Source organism: Pogonomyrmex barbatus, unplaced genomic scaffold, assembly GCF_055798465.1.
Source record: "Pogonomyrmex barbatus isolate J1 unplaced genomic scaffold, ASM5579846v1 scaffold6, whole genome shotgun sequence".
Classification (NCBI taxonomy): Eukaryota; Metazoa; Arthropoda; class Insecta; order Hymenoptera; family Formicidae; genus Pogonomyrmex; species Pogonomyrmex barbatus.
In genome coordinates this window covers 6,093,510-6,119,275 of record NW_028297160.1, presented here as the reverse complement: position 1 = coordinate 6,119,275, position 25,766 = coordinate 6,093,510, and the positions used below count along the sequence as shown (strand labels likewise).

The following is a 25,766-nucleotide window of genomic DNA, read 5'->3' as shown; positions in this document are numbered from 1 at the left end:
GATGAGATGAGAATATGATGAAGAATTCGTGGAAAGATAAATATACGAAGATATATAAAAAAGATATATAAAAAATTGAATAGGAAGAAATAGAAATTCTAATACAATCTATGATCTATCAACGTTCCTAAGTATACTTATAGAATTTTTTTAATAGATTTCGAGATAATTTCACTTATGTAATCTTTTTGATTAATTTCTGTAAATTTCAGTAGTGTAATAAAAAAAATGTATCATAATCTTTAAATCTTTGTATGATTCACTTCAATCTAGAAAATAAAATTTTTAATTTGATTTAACTCAAAAAAATATAATAATAAGTTAAATAATACATAATTTGTACTCATATAGCAATATGTACAAAACCACGATATCTAAAAAATTGTTAATAATATGATTAAATAATTTTAATTTAATATTACAAATTATTTTCTTGAAAATATGGATTCAAATCATCTCGCAATTGTACTGCGTGTACCTGATTAAAATTAGTATCAATTTATGCATAACTTTTTTGCCGGAAGTGAATTAGCGCCTAATCGTTATCTTTCTCAACGTAGTTCGAGAGTTCGATAGTCACGGAATTGATTCGTACGTAAGTTTTAGCTTCTTCGATAGCATTAACTAACTGAATATATCAGAGTAGAACTAAATCTACCTTTGAAAAGTAAAATATATAAAAAATCCATGTTGTTTATTTGGTATAAAATTTGGAATTGAAATAAACGCAAATTTATTTTGAAATTTATTTTGTAATATTGTAAATTATAGAAGAACAAACTCGCTGTCACGAATATAGGAATATTTTAATTTTTTAATTCGACTTTTTTGGAAAAGAAAAGGTAGTTTCGAGAGAGCGTATTCTCTATTTTTATTTTTTCGCGCAGATTTACTTCCTTCCCAGTTACGAAGTGTCAAAAACCTTAAGCTCACCACAAACCGGTAATGTGCCCGATAACTAGTAGTTTCGACATCTGGATCAGACTGACCACTGCAGTTACATCACTCAAATTTAACCGTAGTAATCGAGTATCTATTCGACGCATTAGGGATTTGTAGCGTGGATCGTTTCGCGCAACAATGATTCTCGTGCCCATCGATTGCAACGGAATGCAGAAGGGCGAGAAAGCGGAAGTGGTTCAAAAAGGGAATTGAAAATCATTTCCTGTTTTTCGATTTTCCTTTTTACCACATTGCATAATGTAAAATTTTAAAAAATGAAAATATGATATTTCATTATACATATATAACATTCAACGTTTAATTTTACATATTCACTGCATAGACAGTTTAATTAAACAGCACTTGATTCAGAAAAAAATTTAAATATTATAAAGTAACATAAAGATAATATAAATGTTTATAAAATAATATATTAATATAATTTATAAAGTTGTCTTATTTAATACTTTATATTTAATTAATTACTTGTTATGTAAAAATAATTAAATTATTTACATAAAAAATTCAATATTTATCCATGTTATTTTTTTATTTATTAAATAAGTTCTAAATTTTAGATAATTCCCATAAAATTTATAAGAAAAATGTAGAATTTTTTGTGTAATCGAATAGAATGTTTTTCTCCTTGTACAGCTCAAACAAATTTTTCATCATGCGTCTCGATAATTTGCAAGCAACACGTGCGGAGAACTGCGTTCCGGTCGATGTAATCATTACCGGATACGCACTTCTCTCAGTCCAACGATCGATCGATGACGGCGTGTTCAAAATGTGGATCCGAGTCATCGCATTAACATAAGTCATATAAAAATAAAAAAAAGAAACAGGGATACAATTCCAGTTTCGGTGATCAGGATTTCTCATCTTTTTCAGAGGGATTATCGTGCATAGGAATGGATCAGAAATTCGCGTAATTCTCTCGTTTTAGGTCATCGAGCTATAACGATGGCCACGGCAACGAAGATAATAATGATAATAATGATAATAATCGAAATGCCCATATAGCTGTTTTGCAGAAAATATCGCGTTACGACTTCGCGAAAACGAGCCGGAAATTATCAGGCACATTACCGGTTGACCTTCGACTAATAATGTTCAAAAAAAAAAAAAAAAAATAAGAACAAAGAGCACGCGAGTTCTGGATGGTCAATAGTGACGATGGCTGATGATCAATCAGTGATTACGGCCGTAATTCGCAAATATTAAATAACAAGGCGAGGACGTCCTACAAAATTACAGGTTTTACGAGGCAACGTCGTCGTCATCGTGATCATCATGCAGAGGAATGCAGAAACCGGTGACGAGAACAATGTTACGACTGATTAATGACTGGCAAAGTCTGATAGGGAATTCCGCGAGATGGATACATCGAAATGGAATAATAATTTATTGGATTGAGGCGAGCGGGCGAGCCGCGCGGGTATGAAGTAAGATCCGCACATTCCGTGGCGAACGTATTTATTTTGTTCGCAAAAACATAATCACTCGGTCTCTGAAGGCCGTATCTGAGCATTGTCAAGTAAATCACGATATAAAGCGCAGATTACTCATATTAATTATCGCTTCTACGAAATGAGGATAAACTAATTTATTGGCAATTATCAAAAAGTCGAATTTCTCGACGAGGATCCAACGATATTTATGATTTTTCGACATGATAATGCGACGATTCTGTGCTGCCGGTTTTGTTCTTTAATAATCGCTTTATTTCCACGCGCGACGGCGCGTAACAATGCCTGTGTGATAATTACACGAAGTAAAAAAAAAAAAAAATGAAAAAAAAAACAATACGACAATGAGGCAGTAATTAGAGATTTTTTTTATTGGAAATTCCATAAACGCGAAAAAAAAACAAAGAGGCATAAGAAAAAAGAAAATCGCGATACATACATTTTCCAAGCATTTTTTTAAATATACAAATTAATTTTCACACGCTTGCACATCGACCGGTATATCTATCCGGTTAACCAATATCTTGTGTAATATAGACATTTATAGACATTTTTAGATCCTGTTTTATATGCGTGCATCGATAAATTTATATATTGGAACGTAGATAAAAAGAAAATGCGATAAATAACGTCGCGCCAGGGAAGGCCCTTTTTTTTATCGTTTAGCAAAATTCCCCGCAAGGCCTTTGACTTCCCGAACGATAGGTCGCGCGTGGGTGCGTGAAATTTCGATTAAATTTTTTCACACGAAGGCATATATAGTAACAGTACGTCTGTGGCGTCACGTATATGCATACTTGGCCCACGCGGCGCGGCGCCATTCCGTAATCAGGAAATCCCGTATCTTTGAACATTCTACCCGAGAGAAGATCCTGGACCGACGGTTCTGGTCAGACAGTTAGTTGAATTATAATGAGCGACGCGTGCTAGATTGGTCTGGTGGTGCCGAGGCGATTGCGGCGTTAATCCGGTTGGTGATTTAAAATTTACTCCCACTAATTCTCCTCTTCTGATCCTCTTCTTTCAGCACACAGAAATAGTAGAGCGTTCGCGAAGCATAAGCAGAAGCATTTCTTATACTCTTTGCTATTCCGACGGTAATCTCTTTATTCTCTGCGAAGCTGAAATATGTCGGATATTCGAGCCCGTTGATGCATTGATGGATTTGATTCTTATTATTTTATAAATTCCTTCGGGAGGAAAAGCCGACCGCACTCTGATGAAGAAAGATATTAATTTATTACACAATTTGTGATATTTATATTGCTATATAATCACAATATAAGCTTTTAAAATTATATTGCGGTTGCCAGAAACGGAAGCAAGAAACTTTAGATTAAAATTAAATTATGCAATTCAATTATGATTATATAATACCTAAATTTATGAGAAAAATCCTCGAAGCATAACAATAGTTCACTCATAGGAGGAAGTGACTTACTGATGGATTGATTATGAGCGCTGCGACTCTCTTATGAGAATAACTAACTGTTTTGAAGATAATTGTCGATGATGACTCAGATGCGAGAGAAACTTTTACGCACTGGAGTAATAAAACTCCAAATCGGTGTCATATCACACACACACACACACACACACACACACACACACACACACACACACACACACACACACACACACACACACACACACACACGCACGCACGCACGCACGCGCGCGCGCGCGCGCGCGCGCACACACACACACACACACACACACACACACACTCTCTCTCTCTCTCTCTCACTCTCTGTCTCTCAAAAAAGAGATATTCGTAACGTGGATAATATTCATACGCCCACACAGTTGTGTACACGTGTCTTTCGAATGGCAAGGACGTGTGCAAGGCCGACGATTCTGCGATGCGCCGTGATTTATTCGCCATACCAAAAGAGAAGATTTGGTCCGTTTAACCGTGATAGATGAACATCTTTTTCTTTTTCTTTTTTTTTCCATTTGGGAATAGTTCCGGTTCTGTGTGTGCGGCAGTCCAAATTTGCAGACCGGCTGAACGCAAACTCGAAACGTTAAGTCAATATTTTTTAAGAGGGAAGAAAAACTTTTACTTCTTCGGCCAAACTTTCTATTTCGGAAAATTAATATTGCTAATTAAATAGTACAGAAATATTAAGATGTCGAATGTGTTAATACGCACAAAATGAAATTTATCTCGGACACGAGGTTTCTTCTCGTCATTCGTAAATATTGTAATTTGTAAATATTGTACCGTCATTTGTAAACGTCATTTGTAAATATTGTATCGTCATTTATAAACATTATTTGCACACGTTGATGTATGTAATTAATCTTTCTTCAACTTTAATCGGTATTAATTTTTTCTGAGATAACTTATCTTGATTAAAAGAAATACTACGTAATGTGCGATGTATTTAATTATTGTAAAAATAATACGTAAACAGTGTGAACGATCGAATCTCAATGACGTTTTTTCGTGACACTCCGTCGATACTCGACGTAAACGTCGAAAAATGCAAATTGGGAACATAATTAAGTCTGACTTAAAACTAGTCTAATAGATATTGGCTGTTTGACTAAACTTGCGTTTTATCTTCGAGGTAGCCTCTCGTTGACGTCAAACGTGAATAATGTCAGGGAAACATCGTAAAATGTTAACTCGGCGCCAAGTAGTCGGGTGATGTTACCAGCTTTCTACAGGGACTAATTAAACATTCAAATTTGTTTTTCAATGTTCAAAAGAGTTTCTGGATGATATTAATTGGCCTCTGATCTAAAGGAATTTCGTGCATTTATCGAATTCATAACATTCAGTCCAATTGACGAATTTTTTATTTTTATTTCTGGAGAGAAGATGAAGATTTCTTTATATTGTTAAACATATAAAACAAAAAATTATCCTATTCTTCTGTCTTATTTAATTCATATTATAGTTTTCAAATTAAATTTATTTTATGGATTCACTGTTAAAAATTTTCAGATAAATAGTTGTTAGAACTTTCAAAAGAAGAAATAAATTATAAATTTACATTGGCTATTATTTTATAAATTAAAAACTGTTAATGCGAGAATAAAACAAATATCAATACAATCATTCGTAGAACACGATAAGCAACTTACATGGTAAGATTACTAATGTAGTCTTTGGCATACACAAACACGTTTTCTCTAGAGGTCTTCATAAAATTCAGGATCAATTTAATTTCTATGTGTGCTAATAGATGCATGTAATCATCTTGTAAGGTGATTTTGCATTATTTTCTCGAGAATTTTAAATATCACTTTTGATGCGTTATTAATAAATTTTCGAAGGTGAATAATGAATCGTAATCAATAACACAATAGGCGGTAGGCGCCAGACATCCTCTTCCTTCCTACGTAAATCTCTATCTCGTGTAGGTGCGTTGTTTATCGCTCATAAAATGCGCGTGATGAAACAAATCACTGTCTGCAAATTCCGTAAATAATCCACTCAGCCTAATCAACTTATCATATCGTATTTTTTTATATGTGGTGAACTACATATGATTATAAGAAGATTCTACGCAAAGAAAAATATATAGCGTTTTAAAAATATATAGCATTGAGAAATATAAACAAATACACATTGTAAATATAAAAATATATTTCGCGTTTGTAAAACGGTTACAACAGCAATTCGATTTTAAAATATATCGAATCCAGTATGTAAACAAGGCATCAAATAACGCACATTAAACAAAATTCACAAGTAACAAACTTTTAAAACACATATATATCTAATGACAATGCTCTTCCTTTGATATATTCTTTGTGCGCCGAGTTTTTCAGAAGAGACTTTGTTCATATTACGATAATACGAACATTATTTATAGTTAACATAAATAAATGTTCGTTATTGTCATAATCTCATATAATATATTTAACAATTCAACATCTTCATCACAATGTTACTGTATATTTAATGTCTTCCATATGCGTGATGGGATTTATGAGCTAAAAAAAATAAACATTTTATTCTATAAATTTTGTACTATAAATTTTCTAATAGAAAAAAATGTTGACAAAAAAAAGTACTTACGCTTATAAAACTCTCCCAGGAAGTTTACATTAGGCACCAGAGAACGAACTTTGGATAAAACTGTGGCTTTCGATACTAGATCGGCGTTTACGTTCCAAATCTGAAGAGATAAACAAACATATTATATATTTGTAAATTCATTTAATTAGATTAGATTTTAAACATTGTCGTCTATTCTTCGATTTACAACATACGTACTTGAATGAGATCCTCCCGATCACGAATGGATACCGTCATTCCGCAGATTTCATCGTCTTGCGCTATGTCTGTTGCAAACTGTTCTCCGATAGCTGCAAGCACTACTTCTTTCCATACACGTTCCTGAAAAATAAAATACTTGTCAGAAAAGAAATATTGATATAAAAATATCGATATAAAAATTAATATTTTATTTTAGATAAAATAATAAGACTGATCTGAATAAAAATTGATGCCCACATAAATAAATAAATAATATTTACAGTATCATATTTATGGCACTTCAATCTCCAGGTACCACCCTTTTGATTCAATTTGTCTTCCCATAAAGGATATCTGTCGTCTCTCATTAAATGATAACTGTATCTAACCTGGCGATAAGAACAGTTAAACGAATAACTTAACGTGAAACATAAATGATAAGTGGTAAAGAGCAAATAATTAAATAATGTAATTAAATGCATATTTCTAATTATCTAAAAAATAACATAATTAGTATCAATTACAAATATAACGAATTCTAATAACTTTTCCCATTTTAATGAATCATAAAAAATGTATTCTGCACTAAAAAAATATTTGTTGTTCCGTAAAATTACATATATTAATTTGTTTAGCGTATAGATTTTTATTATTACCTGCATATCTCCGGCATTTGGTATGTTGTTGAAGACTGCCCAGAAAGTTTGGACAGTATTTACGGTATAAATCTTTTGCAGATTGTTTTTATACTCTTCGGTAGTCGTACCAGGGATGGCTCTATCGATTCAACAATTTTTTTAAAATTAGCAACAGGTTTATGATAAAAATTAATATAGTTCTTGAATCTTTCATCTTTCATCTACGTCTTTCCAACTTCAATCTTGAATCTTTCATCTTTCATCTACGTCTTTCTAACTTCAATAAACGACAAAGAATCACAATTAAAATGAAAATAATAAATTAGATCAACTGTAAAATAAAACTAATAATTTTTTACTGATTTTTACTAATACTGAGATGCCAAGAATAAAATCCAATGTCAGTATAATAATAGAAAATATTTCAAACAATCTTAATCACGTGTATAGATTTTGAAAATATTCGAAAGATATTTATAAAAATAAATTCGATTTATCTCTTATATTCGAGATATACATTAAGTAATATATAAAAACTGTAAGAAAATGTTTGCACGTTAAAGTTTTCTTATTATCTAAGGAATATATCTAATCTATTTTCAGTATAATAAAGAAATATATGTTTCTTTATTATACATTATTATATATATGTCTCAGATTGCTATACATTCAAATACAGTCTCAATTCATATTAAAGAAAATAAAAAAATAAGACATATACAATATATTTTTATATAACGTAGCGTATGTCTCAAATATGAAAAATATATAAATAATTTACTTTTGCGATATCCTTCGAACATTTCCAGAATCTATTATTAGAGCATAATGTTATATTATCAAACAATTATATAGCTATGAAATTATTCATATACATTTAAATTTTTTAGATTCGTTAAGTTTCACAAATTAAAATCAAGAACGAAACTTAACATTTTATTTTACGTAGAAACAAATCACTGTGCAACAAACTATTATGTAATTATTATCTACCTATGTCACAACAATTGATACAATATATGTAAAATATTTAATTTGCAAAAGTGCACAATCATCACAAAAGAATTTAAATACATTATTTATTCAACCCAATGTTCTTCATGGTTGATTAGATTCTTGGAACATCTCGTATAAATATATAATTAAATATTTGTTTTATATTTCCTTGGTTTACACAGCGATGATAACGAATGTGTCATATTTCATTAAAAGGAACAGAGGAGATATGATACACAAATGAACTCTTCTTCGGTGACGCAATGGCGGTTGCGGAGGCAAAAATATGACGTACGTTTACGAAGACATTAAATTCATTTCAATCGCGTATTTTTATTGCAAGCGAAGTTATTTAAACAAAAGGAGATCGGAAGTGACTGGTCACTGGAGTGATCCTTGGACGGCACTTCTCGCGAACGACATTCGCATTGTCAACGTTTGACAAGAGCGCCGACAATAAGATCGGGATGCACCAGCGAGATGCGTCGCGCGGCGAATGTTAAAAAAATGGAAATCACTGAGTTTATTCTCACTTGTCGAGCCAGAAAGTCCACGGCGTCTGCAACGGAATCCCGGAGTCTTCATCCCTGCGGATCGCGTTGACGGCTTCGTCCGACAATACCGGCGTTTTCAAGAGGTCCGTCGAGGTGCCCTCGTTCGTCTCGCATTGCGCCGCGGCCATGTTCGAAACGACGGTGCAAGCAGCGCTACAACGTCAAAAATCATGTGATGATCACCGCTGTCGCCGCCGTCGCCGTGGATGACTACGACGAAAGCCGATGACGTTTGTCGAACGGGAAAAAGGCAGATATAAGCGACGGACGAGATAGAATATAGGGTGTCCGCGAAGCGTTCGATCACTGTGCTCCAAACCTTCTTCAAATTTGAAACTTCGTCGAAACGTTTTTCTTCAAATATTTGAATTTTTGAATGTTTTTTTTATCGAACGTGAAATGTATAGTCCGCTTGTGTCGACACAAATTTCCTTGAAACTGTAATTGATTTAATATCGGCTACGTGCTGGTACATCGATAAAAAATATATCTTCATTTTTAACAGATAAAAATTATTCACGAGCTATTAGAAAGATAAGTATATATTGTGTCTGAAGTTAAAGAAAAAGTTTTTCTAAGTTTATAAAGATTCCCTAGAATATCTTTTAACATATTTAATGTTGAATACACTCAAAATGCAACATCGAAAAGTATTATTAATTTTGAATTAATTTTTATGATTACCACGTGGTTGTCACGTGGTCTCGCAGATAGTTCAAGAGTGTAATCGATATTATCGACTGTTCTCAACTACAAATAAATTTTTGCAAAAATATATAATACGATGCAGCGTACAATTACAAAATATAACATAATTTTAAATTGTAAAATTAATTATTGCATTTATATAAATGTAATATTATATTCATGTCGAATAGCGCAGAACGGTCGGCAATATCAACGCTCTTCCCGATGTTTAGTGCTAATAAATATATAATAAATTAATATAAATCATATTTAACATTACAAAATTTGATCATAATTATTGTAAAATAAAATGTCTAATAATGTTGTACTTAATAAAAAATTGTTAAGAATTGTAATATCTTTTTCAATTTCATTTCCATTTTATTTTTATTTTTTCCCTCCTTTTATCGATTTAAATCGCAAACTCTTGCATTCACCAGCAAAAGTTTATGCAAATCGCCAAAATATCATCGGTTGTCATATTTCTTCTTTTACTTACTTAAATTAAATATTTCAACAATTTGTTATCATGTCTGCGTCACAGATAAACTTTATGCAAGACAATATTTATTATAATATACAAATTGAAAAAAAAATGCTAACTGACAATACTGACAAATACCTTGCGAGTCATCGTTTGTCATCGCGGTGCATTACGCAAAGACATACGAGGCGCTTTTCTTACGTAAAAAAGTCCTCATTCCTCTACATTGTATTTTCGCTCTTAACAGAGACCACATGCCGATGTCTAATATTAGTAATAACATTCGTTAATGACAGATAGGTCAATCCATCTTAGGAAGAAATTAATCTTGTATGTAATTCACACACACGTTGCGCTTAATATGCGTGGGAGTGAACAGGCTATATTATTTTCATTTTCACTCTTACTATACATTCGTACACCACATGGCTATTTCATTACAAATCAAATAATAAGTAAATCGTCTAAAGATTATTTTTTTCAATTTTTTTATTTTTGCATGAAATTTGCATTTAAAAAAATTTCAATATATTATAAATATATATTATAAAGTTAATCATATTTTTTTATGCCAAATTTGTTTTGGAAGATTGAATGTTAATATTAAAAATTTTTAATAATAAATAAATTATTTTATAATTAAAGAAAAATCGATTTTCACATTTTTTTGGATTCGTCATTAACATTAATTGACGGATGCTGAATGCATATTTGAAGAAATAATTATCAAAGTATCAATCATCATTTGTTCTTCCCTTTCCGATAATCTGACTAAAATTTGGAACGTATGATAAAAAAATTATCATAAACGTATACGTACGTATGTATATATCTAAAAAAAGAAAAAGAATAGTTTATTTGTAAATATATTTTGTTAATATATTTTCTTCTTCTTTTGACATAACTATATTAATAATATTTAATATTAATATTTAAAAAAAGGAATTAACAAATATACAATTCTAAGTTAGAAATTTAATCCATGAAACGTAGAAACTTTATTATAAGTTCAAATGAATTTGACATTTATAATAAACTGGTTATCAAACGTACCGCCAAGGATTAAAAATAAACCATTTAAATAAAAAATAAATCATTTATTCCGGTACACCCTGTATAAACACACACACACACACACACACACACACACACACACACACACACACACACAGGACATATATTCACAGCATATGTACAGATAGAGTAGCTCCAAAGAGTATCTTCGTGCTCAGTGTCGACGGCACTGTATAATATTCGTGATCGGGATACGACGACGAGCGGCGAGCCTCCGCTTCGCTCTTTCGCCATCCGCGCATTTCATTTCGGAGATGTCCGAAAGTGACATCATTCGAACGTCGTTCCGTTCGCGTCGTTGATTCGCAAACCGTGACACAACGTTCTCACGTAAACGCCCAATGCTAAATTTACCTCGCGTGTCGAAGCCGCGCGATGCATTCATCTGGTTCACTGGTAACCTCGGGTTGCCTCGTGCCTCGAAATGAAAAGTTTCTTGTGTATCACGCATTCCGTCGATTCCGTTTTTAACTCTAAAAATTTAACTCTTCGACGAACTTGTGCTCGCTAAATTGACCATTGTGTGTAAAGATCCGACAAAAATCCTTGTCCGTTCAGATGAACAGTGATTCGCAGAATGGCAATTTTGGCAGGACGAACGAAACGGAAACTCCACAAAATGCAACGGGAACATGTTGCGTTAATCTAATCACTTTTTAAAACTTTTTTAAGAACTAAACATCTCTTAGAAATATATTTTAGTTTGTCTTGAAGGAACTTAAAAGTTTTATTAAACTTTCGTATAAAGGCGGAAGTAAATATGGTAATAGAAAGAAATGAATAATTCAAAGCGCGGTGCTTTATTAAGATATGAACATAAACTATTGTATAATTAATTCGTGTGTTCATAGCTATAAATATAATATATATATATATATATCATATCACTTTTATATATTTAAATATATATAAACAGTTTTTGTAATTTTTTAATATGCTTTTTAGATTCAATAAACAAAATCATTTTATTACTTATTATTCTTATCGGTAAACTAAATTTCTTATTTTTATTTCAATTTTTATCTCTAACTTATTGATTTTTTTATCATTCTCGTTAGTCGTCAATTAATTATTTTAGGACTAAATTTTTATTACAGTTTCATATTCATGTTTGAAAATTGAAAGATTATAAAATGAATTAAACTAAAGCCGAATCTTAGTACTAAAATATTGTTTATAATAAATGAAATAATATCGAAAAATACAGAAGTCGTTTAGAACTTTAAATTAGATCATCTTCAATACGACAATTATAAAACAAAATAAAAATCGTAACGAGAAATATTTTTGGTCGGTTGAAAGATTATAATTAAAAAAAAAAAAAAAACATTTGCGAGTCTGTCTGTACGATATTTTATCATCTGTATGAATAATGTCTGTGTGTATAAAATGTCTATGTGTATAAAATATGGTATTATTGTTGATATTCCACAGGTGTTCCGTTAACGTTCTTCCGATCGTTTCTCAATTGAAAATCTATACATTTATACTTCATTTTTCGTTTCTTTGTCATTCCATTCCAATTTTCATGAAGGTCAAATTTCATTTTAACGTAAAGAAAATCAAGTAAAAGTGCTAAATAAGGAAACAGATTTATATTCTACAGATAAAATTGGACACTTTACATATATGATTGATAATTATTATCGTATGTCCAGTAGTGCGCAACAGATTATAGCGAATTCTATACATCCGTGATCCGCTCTTTAATTTTATGTAACACCTGCGAAGGTCGACTGTAGTATTGCATAAGTGTAAATAATTTCGAAATTGCAAGTTCGATTTTATCAAAAAAAAAAATTTCGCTTATCATAATACTTATCATACTATATTTATCATAATTTTATTCGGCGTATATAAAAATACAAATGTTTGGATTATCGAATAGCTGTAAATGATTACGTCACAGTTAATCCTATTTCTCTAGACGAGGCATTCGCGATGCGGTAAACGGTGTTTAAACGTCGACGATAAGCCGCGCGTATGCAAAACCCGCGGCTGGCTGCCGAGTTCTCGCATTTCGCCGACTCGTGACAAAGTGGAAGTAACGATTCGGCATCGCTCTTGACATCTCCCGTGAGATGCCAACTAACGCGTATAACTATCAACGTGTACCCACGCGAATGTCAAACTTTTGCTGGCGTCGAAAATGGATTTTTCTGTTCGCGTTGACTTTGAGTGTCGTTATCGTCGTACTTTTCACCAGGTATCCGTTTGTCAACGAGAAGAACGTAATGATACGTGATACGTACCTAGATGATGTATCTGCAGACCTTTATCAAACAGGTGAGAATTGATTTCTTCCAGATGTGTTCTTTCTCTTCCTTTGAGGAAACAATTCTTTGTTTTGTAAAGATATACAGGCAGTATATTCTTTTGTTAATTGTATCACCGTTGAAAATAATTGAAAAATAAACCAAAACATTTGGCGTTTGGCGTTTTTTGTATTTTATGTTTTATATTAAAGTTATTAATAGCGATGTATTTTAGATTTGACAATTTATTTATAGAAAAATTAATTTTAGCACAAAAATATCATACTTGACTCTCATTTACTCTCTTATTGTTTTTGTCAATATATTTTTCTCTACTGCTGTTACAGTGTTGCGCACGTGGTACAATTTTTCCAATGGTAAGTGGCTCTAATCGTTTGTAATTTATTAGATTGTATTTAATGAATACATGATGAGATGTGTGTGGGTTTGCTTCAGTGAAATACAGTGAATAGATTTTATATAAGATGTCTGATCACAACTGAATGTTACCTCTCGTGAACAAGTGGAGCGGATTGTACCGAAAAATACCGAATCCTCTATTATTTTGCGAGTTTTGCACTTACCAATGAGTTATTAATTTATAAAAGTCTACAAATAAGCATGTGTATTCGTGCAATTTAACAGGGAAAAAAACATATGCTCGCGATTGCGCGATATATTTGAAGGTGTGCATCACAAATGAATTTATCATTTATAAATCAAACCTTTATTTATTAATAATTCAGTAATTGCGAAACTTGCAAAATGATAAAGAATTTTGCAACAACTTAAAACAAACCATTCTACTTGCTCGGAAAAGGTAATACAGTTGTAAAATATGAGACACTTTGTATATGTATCTATATAACAAACAGTACAGCTGTAATACCTAAAAGTAATTTTCTAAAGTAATCTTCTATTGATTCCCAAGCGGGAAAGAACGGGTTTTATTTCAAGGAAATACAAATCGGAAGTAACATTGGGTTTCACAGAAATGAGCTCGTTTTCCAGAAAGTTTAAACATCGAATATGTAATAATTGCATTATTTGTACATCTCTATTTCTATTTCTCTTTTACTATAGTGTAGTAACTTGCAAATATAATTAGTAAAATGCGATGCGCGAATATATAACATTCGTAACACGCGACAATCAGTACAGCATATTCTGTACGCGCTTCTATTACGCAAATAACAAACGCGTATAATAATAACAGTTATTTAAAATTATTAACAACAATTAAAATATAAAAAGAGATATATAAGTCATAATTTCTTATTAATTTATATAAGTATTCCATTAATTGAATGAAATTATTGAATAAATTTAATATGTATATAAAAAAACTATATATATATATATATTGCAAAATGATTTTATATTTTGTAACATGCAACGTATATATTATATGCAATGTATATATTTAATTATGTAAGTATGTAATTTTAATTTTTTTACTTACCTCAGAAAGATATATCATTTTTACATTTGGAATACATTTGATTAAAAGCTTTGATAATTCGAATAGTGACAGTATAATAATTAACTGAATATTTTATGAACTCATGCGGATATTTTAATTATTTGCTCTAATATAATGGAAGTCATTTTTATATAAATTTATTACAGATCCTTTCATATTGCTTTTTTATCGTGGATATTTATGAAAATATGTATATAAATATAAAATTATCAAAAAAATATCTATTTCAAAAGAATGTTAAGAAGAATTCATTAATATTCATAAAATAATATTTGTACAATATATTGTGTACATGTAGTTTACAATTTACATCTTTTCTTAATTATTGAAAACTAGGTTTTTAAAAACTATTAACACGAAGTATTATTTAGGTGAAGCATGGTACAACAATAAAAATTTATCTACACTGAATCCGGAAGTTTTTCACGATATTCTATCGGATATTCATCAAAATTGGATAATATGGAATTATAACCCAAAAGAATCATATGTACTTCAGAGATCGGATATCGAAGACCCATCGATGGGACAATCGACTGCGGTACGCGAAATTTTCAACGACAAGGTAAAATTCCGTTCGTAATTTCGTGGAAGATACAAGAAATAAACTCGAGTTTCGCAAAAATAAGCGATTCGATGGATATATGATAACGACTTCGACTCCGACTCGATTCGATTCTTTGCGTATTAATGAACACCGAATTTCGTTTATTGCTCTCTACAGAAAAATGGATTTTTCATAGAATGCGGCGCGTATGACGGGGAAACGCGTAGCAACACGTTGTTTCTCGAGCGATTTAATGGATGGTCGGGTCTCCTGATAGAAGCGGATCCCATCAATTTTACGAAGATGCTGCAGAAGAATAGAAGGTCCTATCTCTCGCCGACATGCCTCAGCGTCACTAGGAGCCCCACGGTGGTAAGGAATAACGACGATTTATCATCGGTAACGGCGACTTTGAGGCCGCGCTACCACGAAACCCGAGCGCCAATTTTTATCTCGATATCTTAGATTAGACCCGGGCGAATTTAAAAAAAAAAAAAGGGTATAATTAAGCTCCTCGAAATTGCAGGCATCTTTCCTCATGGCGAGAAACGTGGGCCGTCTGCACGAACCCGAGAACACGACGGAGAATGTGTCGACGAACACGCTCGACGTGGCTTACACGGGCGAGCACATCCACGTGCAGTGTTTTCCTTTGACACTTTATATCGCCGCATTGGGAATCAAAACGATCGATTATTTCAGCCTCGACATCGAAGGCAATGAGATCGACGTATTGGAAACGATACCGTTTAACGAGGTAGACATAAAGGTACGGCCTTTGGACTTGGTCCAAATTCGGGAACTTCGCGTATTCGTTCGTGCGACTGACTGACGTAAGATTACTCATTGTGTCTCTTCTGCCGGAAATGGAACATAATAATTTCTACGGTACGATGATCATGAGATATAATACCATGTGTGTTTCAGACCCTCTCTGTGGAATACATACACAATGCAAAGGGGCGAAAATATCTGATCGATATGATGGAACATCGAGGATACTACGTTTACAGTTTTGTGGAGCATCCGGATAACTTGGCGAACGATATTATTTTTGTGAAGCGCGACACATGACGTATAAATGCGAATAGATAGAATTGCCTAGAAATCTATGTGATAATAATCTTCCTATTACATAATTATTGCAGTAATATCCAATCTTTGGATATTACTACAATAGTCAGATACTTCGAATTCTCTAATGTACTAGTCATATTTGTAATAATGAATTGCGTCCTTTGAATAATTAATACCGTACGAACAAATATTTTAAATTATTAATAAAAACATTTTTTTGTACATTATATAAAATATTTACAAAATCATACATACTCTTTTAACAAAATAAAATTCCTTTTTTTCTTAAGATCTATATTCCTATAGGAAACATAATAATAAATTACATAATATGACATTTCATTAATTTAGAATAATTTTACTTAATAATTATAGATATATCAAAATTAACAAAGTTATTATACAATCTTATAATTGTATGGTACATTGTAGTCTCAACTGATAAAGATTAATCGTATTTCGTTATTACAATTCTCTCAAAATTTTCTTCAATTAACTCGTCATTATGTAAATGTTTTAGAAAGCATCGTTTTAATTATATTTAATTATATTTAATTATATATAATAATATAATTTATAATTAAAATATATAATTTAATAATATATAAGCAATTTACTTTGATAGTAATCTTTTAACAGAAAAGAAAAAAATAATCTCAGATTATAATTAATTTATTTAACGTTTAATTCTTATTATATGATAAGATAATATTATGTAATCTTCCTAAACAAAATTAATTTTGTCAAGTCTTTTAAATTGCGAGAGAATTGTTAATATACGAAGAGTAGAATTTCAGATAATATTAATAAATATTAATATTTGTGAGATACATTATCATTACAGAACTCTTCTAATACATTTGAGATCAGAATTCATGGATTTTCTCTCCATTTCCAATTTCTATTATATATCTTGATGAACTAGAAAATGGTTTCTCACAGTTTTACTAAGAGAATTAATTTCATAGCTTGATGTCAAAAATTAAACAAATTAGATTGCAAATCAAATTTCTAGTAAATCTAAAATGAAGTTCACTTTGACAGATCATTTTATTCAAGTTTTAATTATTAATTATTAATTATTAATCTAATATATTTAAAAGGTAATTTATCTTTACACTGATGTTTCACACTTAAATTTTAAAAAGATTCACTTTTGAGTATAAAAATTCATAAACAAGAGAAAATGCTGAATCCAAGCTTTTGAATCTCACACAAATATCCAAGATTTTTGCGTTCTGTTTTGTTTTTTAATATAATAATACACATATTTGCGCAGAATTATTCAACAGAGATCATGAATGAGCACCATAAACATTTTTTATTTAAATTTATATTTAAATTTATATATATATCTTACACTTATATCTTTATCTTTATACAAATATATATATATATATATATATATATATATTTGTATTTATACTTTTAAATCTAACCAGTCACATTCGGATATCGTTGTTCGATTAAATATCATCTCTGTTGTAATAGGCGCATTATAGTAAAACCGAGCTTAATACATTAAGCCTCGCACGGATAATATTTGATATCGGCATAATTTTGACATTTTATTTGTCATAGATGTGTATATCAACCGGTATCAAAATTCGATATTTTTGATTATTAGCTTAATTGATTTTATTAATATTTCATTGTTTTTTATGAAAATATAATATAATGTAATATATTGATAAAATTTTTATGTAAATATTAACAAAACTTTAACAAACTTTCACTAAATGTATTAAAGAATTGATAAATTTGATATTAAATAATATAATAATAACAAATAATATAATATATAATGAATAAGTATGAATCTATTCATAAATTGTATAATTTATGTAATATATCATAGTAAATAACAATCAATAATTAAATTCTTGTAAAAATGCGTCAATATTCTTATTAAAGCTTAATTAATTTTTATTAATACTTGCTTAAAAAAGATGACACTAAGTTACATCTAATGGAGCCATCTATATATTTCTTTCAATTAAATTATTATTATTTTAAGAATAAACTTAGTAATGACATATATTTAGGTCAGATTTATTTTATTAGAAAGGCGTACCTGACGTTAAGGAGCAAAAATTCTTATAACGTTTTATATGTGAGCATTTCTATAACAATTGCACAGAAGCTTCTTAACTTTCTAAATATCTTTCTAAGATCTGCTATTTTGCATTACTATGCGATAGCTTTAAAAAGGAATTCTACTTCGCATCTATATCCCTACGTTCTCGTTAAAAAGTATTTCTTCTCGGATGCCAGCATCGTAGAAAATACCTACCATAATACATACCGCGTTCAATAACAAGGCGCACCGGATAAAATTTAATTAAATACTGATTTATGTACAAAATTTGCACTTTTGTTTTCACTTTTATGCCGACTTTTAACAATATCTTGCTTCTGTCGTTGGACTTTATCGCTCATTCCATCGGCGGAATAACGAATTTCTGATCCCTAAAATACAACAGAACAATCTCAATGCCAATTAATGGAAAAAAAGGCAACAAAGTATTAGAAATAATTCTTTTGTTTATAGTAACGCGCGTTTTGCTTTATACTTGATTCTCTACCTCATTCATATTTCATATATTTGCATTTATATATTTGTTTAATTAAATCTACAACGATTAAAGCGTTTAGGAACTAAAGAAACGCGTATGAAAAAATTTCTATTTCATAAGTTTCGCAATTCTTGGAAGAACTGTTTCTACTTACCGTATTAGCTTATACAACAAATATATAATATATCACGTATAAAATCGAATTAAAATTATCGCAATCTTGATACACATCTAATACAGTTATTGTACTTTAATCTCATTTAGATTCGTGTCTAAAAACGAACATTAATAACATGATAAATTACATTCAGTAAACATTCAATTAACAATTATTCCTTATCCATTGCTATATAAAACTTTTAAATATTTTATATTTAAACATTCTAACTTTACTTAATTACTTAATATTCATAAATAATTCATCTATTTAATTATGCAATCGCACGGAATATCATGATAGTCTTTTCAACGTAAGAAGAAAGTATAGAGAAGTAAGAAAAGAAAATAGTTTTGTCGTTGTACAATTAATTCAACTATTCGAATCTTCAACGAATATGTTTGTTAATTGATCACTGCGTCAGAATACAATAAAAATATCCAAATGCCCAGATAATATGTTGATTAAAATTCAGTAATAATTTCGTACAACGATATAGAAAAGGAACTACGTGAAGTACAGTTGGCGTTTATCGATCTGATTAAATGAGGGATTAAACGTAACTCTCTTGCTTCTTCTTAACGATATTTCCAGCCACGACGGCCGTAAGTAAAGGCAATCTGATTTGTTTGTCCGCGGACGCGTGATCGTTGCATGGTACCTTCACGTTGCAACTCCTGTTGCTGCTGTGTCTTCGCCAGAAGTCCGAGTGGCTGCTGCTGCAATTGGTCGAGCCGGTCGTGCCGGTACGCTCCGACGTTTTCTTTTTCTTTCTCTTGGCAGGCCCGAGACCGCACAACTTGAGAAAACCCTCTCTGAATTTGGTCGACATCAAATTGTAGAGGATGGGATTGATCGCCGAGTTCAGATACAGCATCACTCTGCAGAAATACAGGAGGCTGTAATAGCCCTCCACGCCGAGTGAAACGACCATTTTGGGTGGCACGATGATGATCCAGAGGGTGAGGGCCTTAAACGGCAGCAGGCACAGGAAGAAACACAGCACCACCGTGGCCAGCATCATGACCACCTGCTTGCGATACTTGAGCAGATTGTTCGCCGGCCCGCGACTTATCGCCGGGTTCGCCATCAAGTGTCTGGCGATCACCGTGTACAAAACGATTAGGATCAACAGAGGGATCACGAAGAACACGAGGATCGTCGTTACGATGAAGCCCGTCATCCAGGTCGTCGAGGCCGGCGTCGTGCAAGTGGGAATGTACGTACCGTCGACGTTCTCTTCCAACTCGTAGGTTACCATAAGCAATATAGGACTAGAAAGTTTTGAAAAGACAGAGATCGATTATTGTACGCGCTGTATTTATCATACAGCGAAGTTTAAGTAAATTTAACCGTAACGTGAATGCCGCAAAGCGTTTTAGAGCTAGATCTTCAAAATATAATATCTTGCGATATCTTGCGAAAAATAGCGCAAATAAATTTTTATTATGCAAACTGTATATTCAATAAAAATATCGCATTAACGTATTTTTAAAATTTATAAATAGTCAAAGCTGCGGAAAGAGAGTGGTAAAATTATTTGACACACAATATTCACAACAATTCCATGTATCTTTACATCAAGAAAATAACATAAGAAAAAAATACTCGCGTGACATTTGATATATTTGACAGATTTGTATCTATTTAATTTCCTGCAATACTGATAATGAGATCACACCAGTTAAAGTTGAAACTTCCCGAGTCCATCCGCACGAATCGCTCGTTTGATTCTTCTAACTTTTGCGAAATTTCATGAAGTTTAATATCTCACAGAATGTCAAAAGTTTTTCTCGATCAATCTCTAGCATACTTCTTTGCTTCTTATTCAGCTTTAAGTTTCTTCCGATTTATTGCAACGTAAAAAACAAATCGTAATTTTTCAGTACTTCCATACTTCAATGCTTCCGCTACTTGAATACTTTTTTGTGATGTACACTTTTTCGATATCTAAATGTCTCTTTTTGATAAGTATAAATGTCCTCCTACATCTTCCATTAGTAGGTATAATTTTTTTATACTTCCAACATAACATTTTCTTAATAAATATAATCTTAATACTTTATCTTTTTACACTGTAAAACACTTTTTTAAAAATAGTTCCTAATCTTTTGTAATGTATTAAATTGCACATGGTTCTCAAATTTGGAAAGAAACACAAATAATACTAATATCTTATCTAATATTATATTATCTAATATTAATCGCTTATTTTTCTGTATGTAGTGAATTGCGCCGTCACAGTCGCCGTATTTACTACACGTTACTGTATTTCGATATCGTCCAATCAGAGAAAGTTCTCTTCCTGATTTTGATCCTGCCGATTTATCGCGACTCTCCTCGTCACGCCGTTGACCGTGCTCCTGTGCGTGATCCCCTCGTTCCCAAAACCGCACAGTTTCAGGAAACCCCGTCTAAACTTGCTGCTCATTAGATTATACAGTATCGGATTGCTGGCGCTATTCAGATAGAACATGATCCTGGAGAAGTTGAGCAGACAGAGGAACGTGTCGTAATCGATCGTGGCTATCTGCTCGGCGGGCGTTATCACGATGTAGAGGATGAGGAGCCAGTAGGGCGAGAGACACACGAAGAAGCTCACGACCACCGTCAGCAGCATGTACACCACCTGCCTCCTGGCACGGCTGTGATACGAGTCGCCGGTGCCGCCGCCGCCGGGCGTCGTCGACGAGTCGCGGATCAGGTGGCTCACGATAAACGCATACAGCACCACGAGTATCACGAAGGGCGCGACGAAGAAGAGCAACACCAGCAGCAGGAAGAACGTCACGCTGGTGATCGTGTCGGCCTGCGTCAGGCACATCGGCACGCGGTTCACCTGACTCGACATCTGCGGATCTCTCTCGATGACGTCAGCGACGACGTCGTGCGCGACGCTGTGACTCGTCATCCTCATTTCGCGATACTGCGATACCCAGATCATCGGGCTGCAATCAGTCGAAAGAAAAAAAAAAAAAAAAAAAAAAAAAAAACAAACAAAAACTTATTTTATTTACATCTCCCTGTGCTCGCTTCTCCCGGAGCGGAGCGAAGTCGACCACGATAGCAAGCGGACAGAAGAAGAAGATAGCGAAGCGAAGATGGAGTTTACTCGGCGTTTGATTGCTCTGCGTTTTAATAATTCAAGAACAATTCGGTGAAAATGCTCCTCGCGAAGATCGAGAGTACGGCATAGGCTGATGAGATAGAGACAGATTGCAGTTTGCGTGATACATCGTATCGTAGTAAGCCAGGACGTGCTTAAGTGACTTCAGTTGGCAACCCTAAAGTTATTTAATCGTGCCATAATTTACGCAGACATGTAACAAATGAAGTTCTTGTTAATTAAATAAATTATATTATAATTACAGCTTGTAGTAATCTTGTAGTAATGATCATCTTGTAGTAATGATATGCGATCAATTAAACAAGTTGTGACGGAGATCTTGTTTTAAATAAATATATGAAAAAAGAAGATATAGTTTTCATCTCAATTTTAATATGTTTCGTATCGCATTGTTCGCGCATTGTCCATTCATCAAATCGTATTAGCAATACCTCTAATGCAACTTACATACGTTAAAAAAATATATTTTATAATAATTTTAAAATATGTCTTACTATTGAAATTATAATTATCAAAATAAAGAAATAACATACACGATGCAATGCAAAACAAAATAAATAAATTCATGTATTAATTAAGGAATTATGGATATATTTTAATGCATCAGCTTAAACTCAAAATATCAAACAGTTTGAGTGAAAAGTTCAGCATGGATCATCGATAGCATATGCAACACAAAACATTTTAAACTTAGAGTAGATATTCTATCGATTTTTATCAATATAGCTTCATTTTTAAAGCTGTCAGTAACAAAAATAGTTACAAATTTTTATCTCATCGGATTTAAACCTAGCATGTCTACAATTTTTATCGGTATCAATGTAGTAGTTTTACAAAGCATCAATATATCAAAGTTATCTCTTCCTTTCAATAGTTGTAAAAATCCTGGTTGTATCAATATTTTATTTCTTTTCTTATTACAAACGACCATGCGTGCGTCATATAAATTGTAACGTAAACGTTTAAAAATAGAGATGCATTTGTAAAGGTTAAGTTCAGTGTGCAATTGAAAAATAGCTTTTTGAATGGGTGCTTTCCATATCTCTCTACAGCTCGTCGATAAAGTTACTATAGTACGAACTACATCATAGTACGTATCATTCATCTAAAAAAAAAAAAAAATTGCTCTCCTATGAGAACAACGCTTCGTTTCGCGGCAATATAAAGTGCATCGTGCATATGAAAAATAAAAACTTTCTTTTCAAAAAGTTCATTGTTGAATAATTGTTATTAACATTAACTATTTTGCACACAAATAAATAAAGTATTTTAATAATTTTTTATATAGTGTTATAATTTTTAAATCAAAATTAAAAAAATAAAATAGTTATTATCAATTATTTTTATCCAAGGTATTTTTATATTACGTTTTTTCTTGAGTTATTATTATTTTATTTCTTTATTAATCTAAAACTTTTAATTATTGTGCATTATACAATGGATAATAAAAAAATAACGTATTTTTTCTTCGCTTCATTTAAAAAATATTCACATAACTATACAAATTAAGACAAGCTGCCAGAATTCATATTATAATGTACATTTAATTTCTTAAAAAGTTTTCTATATATAAATGTTACATTAAAAAGAAATATCTTTGAACCTTTAAACTTTCGGAGGCATTCATTCTACCGAGCAGCTAAAAGATATCAAGATGCCAGAACAATTTCCTTTGAAAAATTATGAAATAAACGTTAGAAAAGTTATCGTTCTCCATCGTTTTACAAAAACAAGTGAAGAAGAATAGCGAATGTCTCTGTACGATCGTTTTCTCACGCCATGAAACAGAATATTGTTCTTTTTTTTTTCTTGTTCTGGCACTTTATACGAACACTTTACACGGAGTCGAACTCGATTTTCGCGCGCGAACGATAGGATAGAACAGGATCGAGTTTCCTCGAGTGCTTGGTGAAATGTGATTTCGATAATTGCGTGCCACCATTTATCTCAACGTGCATCCGCACCTGCGTAAAGAACGACGGTTTTTTTAACTCTTCGATAGAAAATAGAAACATTGTACGGATATATGTAACGGACTTTTTTTTTAATCTATTCATTTAAATATACAACCGAAAATACCGTTGTTATTCAAAATAGATTATAACAAAATAAAAAATTTGCATTAAATAAATATCATAGTTTTGCATCGATATTAATTATTATTAAACAATGAAGAAATTTTGTGCGCGTTATTAATTCAATTTTTTCATTATATTCTGAATATTCTTTTGTTTTATAAATAAACTGAGAAAACAAATATATTACTGAATATTTAGCAAATTGATAAATTAATTGATAAATTAATAACTAAAAAAGTTAAAAAGAAACAATTTACAAATATTTCATGTAATATACTTTTTTTTCTATAAAAAGTTAGACCAGCTAAATATAAACTTAATTGTTAACAAAAAAATGTATGTAAAAAAAATGTAACGTGCGTTTAATCATTGATGTGCTCAAACCTAGAAATTGACGATAAATCGTCAAGACATTGACTTATGAACCGAAAAATCTGGAAGACTTCGAAACAGACAACGTGTCATCCTGTCGAAACGATGCTGCCGCATTTACCCGTTTCAACGTAAGATCGAGAGACTCGTTTCGGAGTCCATCCATCCCGGCATTGTGCCGCTCCTCATCTTCAGCGACGCGAAATATTCTCCTGTGACTTTTTAAATCTTTTCAGCAAAAATATTTGCCGTGTTCCTGAGCTGTTATAAATACAAGTGTTTATGGAGTTGGTGATTACCATACAGAAATATTTTCAAGCACAATAAAAGCTTCGCAGTCATGAAGATTACATTTTGCAAATTTATCGCAAACATAAAAAAGGGAAACGTATATAGAAAGATTAAAGTTAAATGGAAAAAAATCATATAATGGAGAAAAAGATATTTCTTTTATTTTTCATTACGCTTCCACCTTGACGCAAATCATTGTTATATTTTAAGTTAATATTGCAGTCATAACAACATGAATTCAACTAAAAGAATATGTAATATAAATATTTATGCAAAAGTGATTGAAAGTTTATATTTATGCAATTGTGAACTGTGAAAATTAAAAAAAGAAAGAAATATATTTGCATGTTTTTCTATATAATACTTTTAATATTCTATATATTTACGTTTTAAAAAAATACGAATTTAAAAAGTATGAAAAAAGCAATTTAACTTTATTCTGCAATTTTTAGTTTCTATATAAATATATTTATAAGCAAAATAGTCAAAAATTTATAATCTTAATTTTCATAACAAATTCGATGTAAATTTAACAATATAGTAAATATTATATCAATATTATTATATCTGAGGCAATCTAAATACATAAATGAACCTATAATCAATGAAATCCAATATTTACCATAATAAATAATAATATCATATTAATTAGTAGACTATATATTGCATTAAATATTTAATATGTTCTTATAATATTATTTAATATTTAATATTTTCTTAATAAAATGTTTAATATAAAT

At 31.4% G+C, this 25,766-nt stretch overlaps 3 protein-coding genes across 9 annotated transcripts in view; 1 reads left to right on the top strand and 2 right to left on the bottom strand.

Moving 5' to 3' along the window:
- Positions 1-5,993: 5,993 nt before the first annotated feature.
- Positions 5,994-8,993, bottom strand: LOC105422914 (eukaryotic translation initiation factor 4E type 3). Of its 2 annotated transcripts, XM_011632489.3 has the most exons (6): positions 8,798-8,988; positions 7,287-7,407; positions 6,912-7,019; positions 6,649-6,771; positions 6,451-6,550; positions 5,994-6,365 (listed from the first exon to the last, which is right to left on the bottom strand). In XM_011632489.3, exons 1-6 carry the CDS (start codon positions 8,944-8,946, stop codon positions 6,331-6,333), a joined length of 636 nt encoding a protein of 211 aa, XP_011630791.2. In that variant the 5' UTR covers positions 8,947-8,988; the 3' UTR covers positions 5,994-6,330. The 2 variants fall into 2 exon arrangements, with proteins under 2 accessions (XP_011630791.2, XP_088938375.1); XM_089082249.1 differs by lacking the exon at positions 6,912-7,019 and having other exon boundaries at positions 8,798-8,993.
- A 2,219-nt stretch (positions 8,994-11,212) lies between these two features.
- LOC105422916 (uncharacterized) lies at positions 11,213-16,762 on the top strand. Of its 3 annotated transcripts, none has more exons than XM_011632494.3 (7): positions 11,213-11,393; positions 12,991-13,349; positions 13,666-13,695; positions 15,173-15,366; positions 15,526-15,720; positions 15,875-16,117; positions 16,276-16,762. In XM_011632494.3, the coding sequence occupies exons 2-7, from the start codon at positions 13,145-13,147 to the stop codon at positions 16,420-16,422; spliced, it is 1,014 nt and encodes a 337-aa protein (XP_011630796.2). In that variant the 5' UTR covers positions 11,213-11,393; positions 12,991-13,144; the 3' UTR covers positions 16,423-16,762. The 3 variants fall into 3 exon arrangements, with proteins under 3 accessions (XP_011630796.2, XP_011630795.2, XP_011630794.2); XM_011632493.3 differs by having other exon boundaries at positions 11,213-11,697; XM_011632492.3 differs by having other exon boundaries at positions 11,213-11,826.
- Positions 16,763-17,025: 263 nt separating this feature from the next.
- Positions 17,026-25,766, bottom strand: part of ETHR (ecdysis triggering hormone receptor) — a 43,531-nt gene continuing 34,790 nt past the window's right edge. For 3 of the 4 annotated variants that reach the window (XM_089082248.1, XM_089082247.1, XM_011632490.2), the window contains 2 exons: positions 19,820-20,432; positions 17,026-18,894 (listed from right to left, as the gene is read on the bottom strand). In XM_089082248.1, coding sequence (XP_088938374.1) covers positions 18,763-18,894; positions 19,820-20,432 — 745 coding nt within the window. In that variant the 3' untranslated portion in view covers positions 17,026-18,762. Of the gene's footprint in view, positions 18,895-19,819; positions 20,433-20,585; positions 22,107-25,766 lie in introns of those variants that run through there. The other variant, XM_011632491.3, reaches the window with a different exon arrangement.

Bases quoted from the DNA above. Each gene is read 5' to 3' on its own strand.
- LOC105422914 (XM_011632489.3), bottom strand. From the start codon at position 8,946: ATGGCCGCGGCGCAATGCGAGACGAACGAGGGCACCTCGACGGACCTC. The intron at 6,772-6,911 runs GTAAATATTATT...TTTATTTTTCAG, and splicing joins AGTGCCATAAATATGATACT to GAACGTGTATGGAAAGAAGT. The intron at 6,366-6,450 runs GTAAGTACTTTT...TATTTTTTTTAG, and splicing joins CCTGGGAGAGTTTTATAAGC to CTCATAAATCCCATCACGCA.
- LOC105422916 (XM_011632494.3), top strand. From the start codon at position 13,145: ATGCCAACTAACGCGTATAACTATCAACGTGTACCCACGCGAATGTCA. The intron at 13,696-15,172 runs GTAAGTGGCTCT...AGTATTATTTAG, and splicing joins GTGGTACAATTTTTCCAATG to GTGAAGCATGGTACAACAAT. The intron at 15,367-15,525 runs GTAAAATTCCGT...TGCTCTCTACAG, and splicing joins GCGAAATTTTCAACGACAAG to AAAAATGGATTTTTCATAGA.